Genomic DNA, 12,424 nt, shown 5'->3' with positions numbered 1-12,424 from the left:
TTTTTTATCAAGTTTTCAGTCGTTTTCCTGAAAAATAAATTATTTCCCTCTTGCACATAGTGTTGTAAAAATTAATTTGTGTGATATATTTACAGGAGCTATTCACACTGGCTTTGGTGAAACGCACGTTAGCAAATTTTTCAGCGTACTTGATCTGCCTTCACTTGATGCTCATACCTTCAAGCATCACGAGCGTATAATTGGGCCTATAGTCGAAGCTGTGGCTAAAGAAAGCTGCTCAAAGGCAACTGCTATGGAGCGAATGCGTTGAAGATTTGAAGAAGCTATTGTAAGCTATTAGAGATTGTGCTTATTTTATTGAAAAAAGTGAATCAAGCAAAATTGAATCAACTTATCAATTAGTTGCAAAGAAACATTTCAAGTAATGTGTTTTTTTTTATGAGAAAATTTTAAAAGAGTTTTGCTTCATTAGGTTGAGTGAGTTTACTACTGCGTATTAATTAAGAAAGAACTGTACTTTAATCATGTTTTCTTCAGATAGTTATACAAATATTATAATAATACTTATACAAACTGACGTGATACTATTGTGTCATCGTGGATCAATTTAAAGTATTTTTTATTGTTTACAATAAGCTTATTATTCTTAGTAATTTTTATACTGGTTTACCTGATTGTTTTTAATGAACTACACTTCTAATATTATTCATATAATAATTGATAATCAAGTCATGATTTTTTTTATTGTTGAGAAGCAGCCATTCCACCTATAAGAAATATTTTTAGTTTAAATAATATTGTACAAACATATACTGTTCACAATTCAAATAAATAAAAATTATACCAATGATCAATAATAACGTTGAAGTTTTTCATAATTTCATTTTTTCTAATTAGGCCAGAAGAAATGAGAGAAGGATATTTGATAGTCAATGCTGATTCTACTGAGAATGGAAAACCTATAGTTCGAGTTTTTGCTTCATTTGATATGGGTTGGGGGCAAAGAGGAAATGGACATACTTATGATAGTCTCAATGGATATTGCGCTATTATAGGACTGAAAACTGGCAAAGTGTTAGATTACTGCACACGCAATCGGAAATGTCGAATTTGTGATCTTGAATTGCTTACTGGGGTGGGAAAACCACATGACTGCAGGAAAAATTTAACGGGACCTGCTAAAGCGATGGAGGGCGACGGTGCTGTGCAGCTAGTAACTGCTAGCAAAATATTGAAAGAACATAATGTCCAAATTGGGGTCTTTATCGGAGACAACGACAGTTCTAGCATGGCTGCAATCCGGAGTGAGATTGATTACCCTATTATAAAACAATCCGACATGAACCACACCACAAATAATGTCGGTAGCAAGTTGTATGCTATTCAAAAAACATCAGATCCCAACCACGAGTTGACAGGGGATGTTATCAAACATATACAGCGCTGCTTTACCTATGCTGTACATCAAAACAAAAAACATTTGGAAAAGATGAAAGCAGCCTTGGAAAATGTACCGTATCATCTGTTTGATTTGCATAAAAATTGTGGTTCGTGGTGTCAAAGCAAAGATGACAAAGAAAATAAAACAACTAGTATCGTACTGAAAAATCCATCATTGTTTGACAGTTTGATAAATTTATTTGACGAACTATCAGGAAATTCTGATAAATTTATCAGTGCAGCTAGCAGCCAAGTTAACGAGAGCTTGAATAACTCTATGTGTCATAAGAATCCTAAAGGTTTTCTGTACAGTACTAGTGAATCAACTGATTTCAGATTCAGTGCAACGGTTGCCGAAAAAAATCTTAATGTATCGTACTTACAAATATCGCAAGACAGAGCTGGAATGAACCACAAGGGCATTTTGAATAAGCATGTTGTGAAAAGTAACAAAATTTCGTTGAACAAGAAAATAAAAGCCTCTACTCCAGCATTTAAGAAAAATAGATTAGAACTGAAAGCAAAAAGATCACAATTAAAAAATAGAAAAGCTAACATAGCAAATGGAATGTACAGTAGTGGTATGTCATTATTAGAAAAAAATTCGACCTGTGAGTCAACTTGTGTCGAAACTTTGATTGGCGAAACAATTTCTTGCCAAACAGACAATTTGGCAATTTTATTTTTTGACTTAGAGACGTCGGGATTGAGCCTCAAGCATGAAATTTTACAAGTGTGTGTAAAATTTGGAAACCAGATTTTCAAATCATTCATCACACCCACTCAAGCAATAAACTGTGCAGCATCCAAAGCCAATGGACTTACAAAAGTTTATAAAAAATTATTTCAACATGGTGTTGAAGTAGTAACTTTACCACAAAAACAAGTATTTATTAAGCTTCTAGCATTTTTGAAAAGTATTAAAAAAAAATGTTTACTAGTCGCACATATTTGCACATTCGACTCTAGTCGACTAATTTTAGCTGTAAAAACTTTAAATTTACTTGAAGAGTATGAGCAGGTTATTGAGGGATTTGCAGATTCACTAAGTTTATTAAAAAAAATATCCTAAAAGAAAAAGTGGTTACAAACTCACTACTTTAGCAACTGAACTTCTTTCGCTTTCCATAGAAGGAGCTCACGATGCCAGTTTTGATGTCAATTTACTGGAAAAACTATCGAATAAATTCTTAAATATTAAGGATTTTGTTGAAACTAAAAAATCGCTCGCTGATGTCATTAGTATGTTAGACAACTCAGAGAATACGCAGAAGCTGCTGCCGACTTATAAATCTATGGATGGAATTATCTCTATTGCTATGAAGAAAAGATTGTGCTCCTCGGGAATTAGCTATGAACAAATTTTAAGTACTTTTAAATCTCAAGGTCAAGATGAAACCAAAAAATTATTACAAGGATTTATTAATGGTAAAGCAACTATCATCAAATCACAGAAAATATTAGAAGAAATATTGAAATTTTTAGAAAGCCAATGAAAAAAGTACACTAGTCGTGATTATTATTTTAAACTAAGTGATAAAAGTTGACTGAGTCATAGAATATTATTTATCTGTAAACTACATTTTACGTTTAAACATTATTTATTTTACTTTTATTGTGAATAAACGTTGGTCCAATATGTAAGTTATGTAAATAAATTTTGTATTTCACTATAATGCCTACTGTTTTTAATGTTAATAAATTGTTATTTGTTAACAAATTTATGTCAAATAAGACTAATTACAAGAAAATTTTTATTAGAAGTACGCGTCGTCGTGATTGCTATGCACATGTGCTGCAACGGTAGTCGATTTAATTAATCGAACCGTTCGCGATTCTGATTTTCGCGCGTTAGTTCTAAGTATTGAGAGAGAGAGGGGGCGTGCGATCTTTTAAATTAGCAGTTACGTCTCAGCTGTTGTGACAAGTAGATATCGCCGAAGCTATTTGCACTGTTTTTTCTCGCCGACTAATAGTTTCTTGTCCATAATAATTACGCGCGTCAGTGCAACAACGAGACCTACAGATTGCATCGTTTTGGTAGCAGCAGATTTGCAGCTGATAGGTGGTACGAGGCAGCACAGCTGATAACCTAGGACCGGAGGCAGTTGATATTTTGCTGACATCAACAATTACGGCTGATCACCGTAATTGCACCGCAGGGTAGGTGCACCTCCCTTAATTATCGTGTGTCAAAATACATTTATTATTTTGTTCAACCGCGTTAGCGTTGATAATTTTGTATTCGCGCCGAGCGTTAGATCGCGCCAATTTTCGTATCTTCTCTCTCTCTCTCTCTTTCTCACCGAAAGTTATTTAATTGTAAATCCTATTCGCGTGCGTCAGTCTTTCGGCCCGACAAAGACTGTAGAGATTTTTATTAATAAAATCTATTAAAATTATTCGCCGATTTCGTCATATAATTTTTCCTAATAGATTAAACAATTGAAATAGGCTTAAGTTTTAATCCGATCATAGCTAGGGGATTAAGTGGATTAGGAGCAAAGTCGATTACACTTAAAACTTATCGTGTGTCACAAGGCACGTGACTTAAGGTGAGTTCAACTCCGCTTGATCGAAGACAACCAAGTTAAGTCAGCTGACGTTAAGGCGAATACACGTATTAACATACGTGTTAACGGAGCGGCGGTTTGCTCTGCATCGTGGGAGTTTGCTTTTAAATAAATTTCTCATTTTGCAGGTTTATCCCCCGGTTACATGGTGCCCAACTGGTATTAAGACCCGTGTCGTGCGAATAGGATTGTGCGTCGAAGGTAATCGACGCACGAGAGAGAGAGAGACGATTGCGCGAGCGCTTAGGAAGGTTTGAGCGGGTGGTAGAGCGAGATCGTGAGCGGTACGCCCTCTGCTGGGGAAAAAACGAAACCACTTCGAACCTTTGGTTAAAAATTGTTAAGATTATTGTAAAAAGGGCCGAAAGCGATAACACAGGCCTGCAAAATAGAGAGTCGTCACTGTTCTTTTACAACTTACGGTCATTTCCGAAGTAATTTTTGGCGTAGAATTAGAATCCGTCGTCAGAATTGCTTCATCACGTCAGGTTTTTGAGTAATCGTCCCCTAAAGGTCGGAAAAACACGTTTTTTGGCCATATTCAAGGCTTGATTACATCGTGAGTTTATATTCTTTTCAAAAACGGTTCACGGCATCTTAAAGAAGCACTCTTACCCTTCAAAACCCATTTTTCAAATTTAAGATATCATTTTTTTTATCAAGATATCATCAATGGAAATTTGCCATTTTTGAGGTTTCACCATGAGCTTAAAAGTTCGGCCAATTTTCCTGGAAGAATACGATATATTTCTTAGTTTTTTTTTTTATAATGATTCTAGAATCATTATCCAAAAAATACTAAGAAATATATCGTATTCTTCCAGGACAATTGGCCGAATTTATAATGATTCTAGAATCATTATCCAAAAAATACTAAGAAATATATCGTATTCTTCCAGGACAATTGGCCGAATTTTTAAGCTCATGGTGAAACCTCAAAAATGGCAAACTTCAATTGATGATATCTTGATGAAAAAAAATGATATCTTAAATTTGAAAAATGGGTTTTGAAGGGTAAGAGTGCTTCTTTAAGATGCCGTGAACCGTTTTTGAAAAGAATATAAACTCACGATGTAATCAAGCCTTGAATATGGCCAAAAAACGTGTTTTTTCCGACCTTTAGGGGACGATTACTCAAAAACCTGACGTGATGGAGAAATTCTGATGACGGATTCGAATTCTACGCCAAAAATTACTTCAGAAATGACCCTCAGTTGCAAAAGAACAAAACCTTGCAGGCCTGTGTAATTATTGGTAGATCGAAGTGATTTCAGATCGTACGGGAGAATCAGGTGTTAACCCATTTCAACCACAGTTTGGTGGATAAAGGGGGGTTGGTAACACCTGATCAACGATAAAGCAGAGAGCGCGACCCAAGCGTGCAGTCCAAATATTAGCCAGGCGGGGCAAGCAAACAGCAGGCTCCGACCTTAGGTAGGATATTTTTATAATATTTATAGAAAGTTTGCGGAGACTGCACGCGCTCATAGTCTCCTTTTAAAAGGCCTTATAAAAGGAGGCATTAAAAGTAGTAACACTAAATAGTGTACACCCCGCTCATACCTTGGGTGATAGGAAGCGGTAGTGGTCGATTAGGTCGAAATTTTAAACCTCAACCGCATCCTACACCCGTGCGGAGGCAAGATGGCTCTGTTGTCAGCTCAAATCGACAATTCGGCATTAGAGCTGACCTCCGCACAGCGCGAACATTATTTAGCGGATTTGGAGCTGTGCAAGGATGGAAGTGTCATCCAACAGGCGGCTAGGCTTGGGAGATGGTTGCTGGGTGAGTACACCGCCACAGATTTTCAAGAGACCACGCACAGCAAAGAGGTAGCGGGGCGCAGGAGGCGATCCCGACAAGCGTGGCTCGACATAGTCTGTGACGAGTTGGAAAACTCCACCACGGATGATAACAGCGACCACCCCCTCAGGATCACCAATAGGGGGGGAATATCATTGACTGATATGTCAAGGACATTCACCTGCCCGGATGAGGACTCTGAGGGTGAAGCCAGCCGCCAAGAAGAGGATGAACTCATCCAGAAGGCCCTCAGCACGCAAGAGCAGGAGAAGGAGAAGAGGAGACGGAGCAATCCGGACCCCAGGTCGCAGGAATTCTGCACTCGGAAGGAACCTCATGAAGAATTATCCTTGAGTGAAGCCTTCCGAGAGATAGAGTATCTGAAGGAGGGAATATAGTAGACCATAACCAAAAGTTGGTAGGTCGAATCCTAGAAACCCTTCAGACTCTGCAGGGATTACAGGTGTGTGCGGAGCGCGAGGCGCAGGACATGCGCATACGAATTCGAGAGCTGGAAGACGCAGTGCATGACATGGCCAGTGCTAACCGTTCTTCTCAGCATGACTCGGTTCAACCGCGCTCCGGACGTAATGTGGACTTTCAGGACACATACACCTGTCACTACGACTCGGGGATTCCGGGGAGTACACCGGCTCCTCCAAGACCAATACCTAGGAGAAAGGACGTCACCACACCGGAAGTCCTCCAACGAAGAGGAGGTGAAGAGGAATCGGAAGTCTATGGGAGATCCGCACCCGTTCGACAGAGGAGTCGAAGCGGATCATCTGGCACCGGACATCAGATATTCTCAGGGCTCTCCACAACCCGAGATGTTAGGAAAATTGTCCGCGGATGGAAATTGAGGTTTGCGGGCAGTAGGACACAGAGCGTAGATACGTTTCTGTCGAGGCTGGAGGATCTGCGCGTAGGTGCAGGACTAACTGACGACGAAGTGCTTTGTTCCGTATCAGAGATCCTCGAAGGTAACGCGAGGACCTGGTACGATAACAACAAGTACCAGTGGCTCAGTTATGACGAGTTCGTCGCGGACGCCCGGGATTGGTTTGGCACAAGTACGCAACAGCAACAAAGGCTGTTGCAGGAAGCCCAGAACCGGTTCCAGGGTGAGGACGAACTAGTGCGAGACTACGTGTCCAACCTGGTGGCTCTTGTCAATAGACTAGAACCGCCCATGCCCTTGGAGAGGTTATTAGACCTACTCCATGCAAACCTCCTTCCAACCATCCAAATCCAGCTGCGTCGGAGCGAGATGACGTCGATACGCGAATTCAACAGGAGGGCGACCGAGGTACAGAACACCTTATCTTATGGTCGCCGTCCACGTGTATTCGCTGACCCCAACTCGACGATCTTCCCTCAGCACGCCTACCAGCCGAGTAAAAGAACGGCTGGTAGTAAATCCCAAACCGCTGCAATGGCCAGCGAAGGGAAGGCGCGTGCGAAGAAGGAGGGAGATCAGCAGCGCGGACTGGGCGTGGAGAACCCCGTCAGGAGGCCTACCGAACAAGCATCGGTATCGGCTACGCAAGCTTCCACTTCTGATAAGAAGATGGAAGAACGTCTGGAGGGCATCGAGCGGATATTGCGCAAGTTGGCCGCTGACAAGCAAGCCAGCCCTCCAGAACAGCGTAACAGCCGATGGCGTAGAGGAAGGAAAAATTCTCCTTCTTCCAGGTCTCCTGGCGAGCGGCAAGAAGGGCAGAGGCGGAAGATAGACTTTACTAAGCCTCTCCAGTGTTCCGCTTGTGGCAAACTGGGTTTTAGTCGCAAGTTCTGCCCAGATTGCAACAAGGGAAACGACAAGGAGAGCGAAGTGAAGAGGTCATCTTCGCGCCTCCAGTAAATTCGACCTCTCGCTGCGGGTCGCCGATGGGAAACAGCAAGTTGTCGACGACCCAGGGATCCAAACAAGTCCTGGGAGAGCATCAAGAGAGCCCAGGACATAGCAGTAAATTAGAGCGGAAGGCAATTGAACCCGATGACAGCCCTCGGCAGAATAGGGGAGTGGTTATCCTGAAAGGACCAGATGGCCACATACAGGTTGTGGAGGAGGGGGAAGACTCCAGGGAGAGCCCCTCCACACAAAAAGCTCCTCTGCCGAAGGGATCCACGAGTAGAAGCCAGTCCACCGTCGTCGCGGCCGCGGAAGGAAAAAAGCCGCTGAAAAGCACGATGAAAGGAGGCGAGGATGGGACTCGTGGATATGACCGAGAGGATGAGACCAGGTGGTGGTTGCGGGTAGACATAGGTGACTTTAAAATTAGAGCACTCTATGATACCGGCGCCTCATCCACGGTCATGGGTCAATTAGGGCTGAGATTGGCATCGGAGATGGGACTCGGGTTGAATGTGACCAGGGCGGGCGATGCAAGGCTTGCTGATGGACGCCCGTGCCCTATAATTGGTCACGTGATGTTCCCTTTTAAAGTAGGGGGAATCACGAAGACAATCAGAGTCGCCATTACGCCGCTGCTCACAGATGACTGCTATGTAGGCGCGAACTTTATAAGAGAGTTCCGCGCAATTTTGGACCCCGATGAGGATGAATTATGGCTTAAGGACGCCCAAGTGAAAGTACCAATGGAAGTGGCTGGAATTGATGGTACGGCATTTCTCGCACCGGTAGGACTATGGGAAGCCACGGAGTCACAGCTTGAAGAAATTGAAGACCTCGTCAGAAGATTGATTCCTGACGGGGGTCAGGCTTTAGCTTGTGCCGTGGGGGTTGAGCATGAAATAGATGTTGGAAATGCTCGACCCATCAAACAGAAGTACTACCCAGTCTCAGATAGAGTGCGAGAGGAAATGCACACGCTGGTCAAAAATATGCTGGAAAAGGATGTTATCGAACCAGCGACCAGCGGATGGTCAAGCCTAGTAGTAATGGTAAAGAAGGCAGATGGAAAATATAGGTTTTGTGTGAATTATCAAAAGGTAAATGCAATTACCAAACCTGATGCCTATCCTTTACCATATATGAACGACATCCTAAGACGAATAAGGGATGCAAAGTTCATATCTACTTTGGACTTGAGCAGTGCGTACCATCAAATTCCCTTAAAGGAAGAATCGCGTCCAATATCAGCGTTTACAGTTCCTGGATTAGGGCACTTTCAATTCAAGAGAATGCCCTTCGGACTGTCATACGCAGGAGCGACCTTCCAGAGGTTGATGGACAAGGTGATAGGCCCGGATATGGATCCATTCGCTTTTGCTTACCTTGACGACGTAATTGTGGTTTCGTCGTCCTTTGAGGAGCATAAGCGGCACCTAGAAAGGGTATTAACAAGAATTCTAGGTGCGGGTCTAACCATCAACAAAGATAAAAGTCACTTCTGTAAGACGGAAGTCAGGTACTTGGGAGTTCTTGTGAACCAGGACGGAGTAAGACCAGATCCCAAGAAGATACGCCCGATATTAGAATATCCAACACCCCGGACTGTCAAACAGGTGAAGCGGTTCATGGAAATGACCTCGTGGTATAGACGTTTTATACCCGACTTTGCCATGATCGCTGAACCTATAAACCGCCTAACAAAGAAGAATATACGCTTCTCTTGGGGAGCGAGCTTTCACGAGATTGCAGGAGGCGATGACTTCCGCCCCAATACTGCAATCACCCGATCCGAACGGTCAGTTTGTACTGCAAACTGATGCTAGTGACAGTGGGATCGGGGCAGTTCTCGCACAGGATGTCGATGGAGAGGAGCGTGTAATAGAATACGCCAGCCGATCACTCAACAGTGCTGAGAGAAATTATACGGTCTCCGAGAAAGAGTGCTTGGCAGTGGTATGGGCTATTGGAAAGTTCCGGCCGTATATTGAAGGGCATCACTTCAAGGTCATCACTGATCATAGTTGCCTGAAATGGCTCCACAATATGAGAAATCCCACGGGAATCCTAGCGTGATGGGTGCTAGCATTGCAAGGCAATGTCTTCGATATCGAATATTGAAGAGGGGATCTCAATGTGGTGCCAGACGCTTTATCTAGGGCCTATGAGGAGGAGGGGATTGAAGTGAGTGCTATAAATAGTCGGCCGGAGACCACTGACGCCTGGTATTTGCAACAATACCAGGAAGTATGCCAGGACCCACACTCTCACCCTACTTGGAAGGTGGTAGGAGGGAGACTGTATCATTATCAGCCTGATGAGGATGGTGAAGGGTTCATCGACAACGATGAAGCGTGGAAGCTTGCGGTGCCTAGGGAGAAAAGGTACCAGGTGCTACAGGAAGTCCATGATGCTCCTACTGCAGGACATCAAGGACGAGAGCGTACGTTCTCCAGGGCTAGGCGCTTGTACTACTGGCCTAAAATGTATGATCAGGTCAGGGAGTACGTAAAGAGTTGCCCGGTATGTCAGCAGTGCAAGGTGGAACAAAGAGCACTTGCGGGCTGATGGGTCGTAGACAAGTATCACGACCCTGGCAGGTGGTGGCCGGTGATATCACTGGTCCATTTCCCAAAAGCTCTCGAGGTTTTGAGTATATCTTAGTGTTTGTAGACTTGTTTACTCGCTGGGTAGAGTGTGTTGCGATACGCAAGGCCAATGGGAAGACAATCGCAAGGGAATTACACGAGAGGATCGTCACTAGTTTGGTGCGCCAGAGGTATTCTTGTCGGATAATGGAACCGAATTTAAGAATCAGGAGGTCGATTCATACCTGCAGATGAACGGCATCCAGCGCGCTTTGACTCCCGTGTATCATCCCCAAGCGAATCCCACAGAGCGAGTAAACAGGACACTCAAGACCATGATCACGTCTTACGTAAGCCGTGATCATAAGAGCTGGGATGAACACCTGTCAGAGTTCAACTTCGCGTTGAACTCGGCAACTCATAGCGCCACCGGATATAGTCCTGCGATGCTCATGTTTGGGCGTCAGCCGGTACCTCCTTTGACGTTCAGAAGAACCCAAGATCAGCAGGTCCTTGAATGTTCGGAGGGTCAGGCTGTAGAAGATTGGGCCGAACATATGGAGAAGCTCCCTAATTTGTGGGAGAGAGCTAACTCCAAGTCAAAGGAGGAAGCTGCGCGTCAGGTGGCTTATTATGACCGGAAGAGACGGCAACCCGAGTTTAAGGTCGGAGATTGGGTTTGGAAGAGGAACAGGATTCTATCTTCAGCTGCTCAAGGTATTTCAGCTAAATTAGCGCCGAAATATGCCGGTCCGTACGTGATTGAAGAGGTTTGTGGTTCCAACACGTACAGGCTAGGCAATCAGCTGGAGATCCTGTCTGAACTCTTCCATGCCAAAGACCTTAAACCATATTACGGTCCGGGTGAGGATGAGGAAAGCGAGGAGGTCATCGAACCTCGCGAGCCGCCAGAAGAACTGCCGTCGGAGGATGCGAACGATTCCGCGAATGCGCGCGAAAATCCGGGAGGGGATTTATAAGACAGCGAGCGGGTCCAGTTAGCAGCCCCCACGGCCGTAAATAAAGTTCCCACCGAGACGTCGGATTTACCGGTATCTGCCCCAACTAAGAGAGCTCGAGGTCGACCTCGAAAGGCTCCAGAGACGGTCACCGGTCCAGCGAGGGGCAACAACTCTCCCGTGAAGGCGAATAGAGGGAGAGGTAGGCCTCGAAAGACCGTGCCCGTCGTATAAAGGACGGTTGGGCCGATAAAACCGAGCGGTAACCGACGAGGGCCAGGACGTTCCCACAAAGAATCGCGAGGGAGCGTATAACTCGGTGGGATGCGGCTATTATTAGGATTTTTTCTTCGCGCAGGGAGATTCATCCAAAATTTGTTGTTTTTTGGATGTTTCAGATGGACCGGAGAATCGTCGTCGAAGAGGAGACCTTCGAGGTGGTCACGCAGATGTTGTTAGATCTGCAACTGGGCCCTGATGCGACGCAGCTAATTGAAGATCTGCGGAGCTTCGCCAGGGTCCAGTTGGAAGGGACCACCCGAAGGGATCGGCGCAATGCCTCGGTGGCAGAGGTTCTCCGGGATTCGTCGTGGGTCGCCCCGAAGAAGGCTTCTCGGGACGCTTCGACACAGACCGAGGACCAGGACAGTGTCGAACGTTCCAAGTCTACAGTGGACCAGGGGGTGCAGACCCTCAAGTCCGGCGTAACCCTTACGTCGGACAGTGCGAGCCAATGCCCAGGACCCAGGGAAACCTGTGGTTCCTCGCAATGGGTCTGCAATCATCCCCGGATCCCTGAGCAGCCTACTCTCCTCCTCGACTTCAGACGCGTGCGTCTGGGGATCAACGAGGTGGGGAGTGCCTGGCGGTTCGCTCAAGAACTCCAGTCTCAGGTGCAGGAGCACCTGAGACGCTTTTTGAGCCGCCAGGGCGCAGAAGAGTTGCTCGGGGAGTGGGCAGGGATGGCTCAGCCTCAGAGGGCCTATGGAGAGGCCCTGCTGCAGGTGGATAACGGACAAGAGTCCTCCGCAGCGCTCCCGGCGCCGGCTCAAGAGAAGAGAGCCCCGGGAGCTACTGACGCTGGACCGATGCTCACGGTCCATGTGGACGGGCGCATGGCTCCTGATACCACCATCGTGGTCAGGTCGCAGGATGGACGTGCGACCGCCACGGTGGGAGGCGTGACTATCACCGCCTCACAGGGAGTCAGTGCCCAGCAGTCCCCTCTGGCTGCTGAGCAGCCA

At 45.1% G+C, this 12,424-nt stretch overlaps 1 protein-coding gene across 1 annotated transcript; it reads left to right on the top strand.

Moving 5' to 3' along the window:
* The first annotated feature begins 868 nt into the window (after window positions 1-868).
* Window positions 869-2,897, top strand: LOC131674797 (uncharacterized). The gene is made up of 3 exons (XM_058953627.1): window positions 869-2,012; window positions 2,067-2,450; window positions 2,533-2,897. Exons 1-3 carry the CDS (start codon window positions 869-871, stop codon window positions 2,895-2,897), a joined length of 1,893 nt encoding a protein of 630 aa, XP_058809610.1.
* Window positions 2,898-12,424: the final 9,527 nt, after the last annotated feature.

This window comes from Phymastichus coffea, unplaced genomic scaffold, assembly GCF_024137745.1.
Source record: "Phymastichus coffea isolate CEN01 unplaced genomic scaffold, Cenicafe_Pcof_1.1 PCOF00014, whole genome shotgun sequence".
NCBI classification, from domain to species: domain Eukaryota; kingdom Metazoa; phylum Arthropoda; class Insecta; order Hymenoptera; family Eulophidae; genus Phymastichus; species Phymastichus coffea.
This window is presented reverse-complemented; position numbering and strand designations above follow the sequence as displayed.

Coding starts and splice junctions, on each gene's coding strand:
- LOC131674797 (XM_058953627.1), top strand. CDS start 869: ATGAGAGAAGGATATTTGATAGTCAATGCTGATTCTACTGAGAATGGA. Junction 2,013..2,066: donor ATTAGAAAAAAATTCGACCT/GTGAGTCAACTT, acceptor CTTGCCAAACAG/ACAATTTGGCAATTTTATTT. Junction 2,451..2,532: donor GGGATTTGCAGATTCACTAA/GTTTATTAAAAA, acceptor CGCTTTCCATAG/AAGGAGCTCACGATGCCAGT.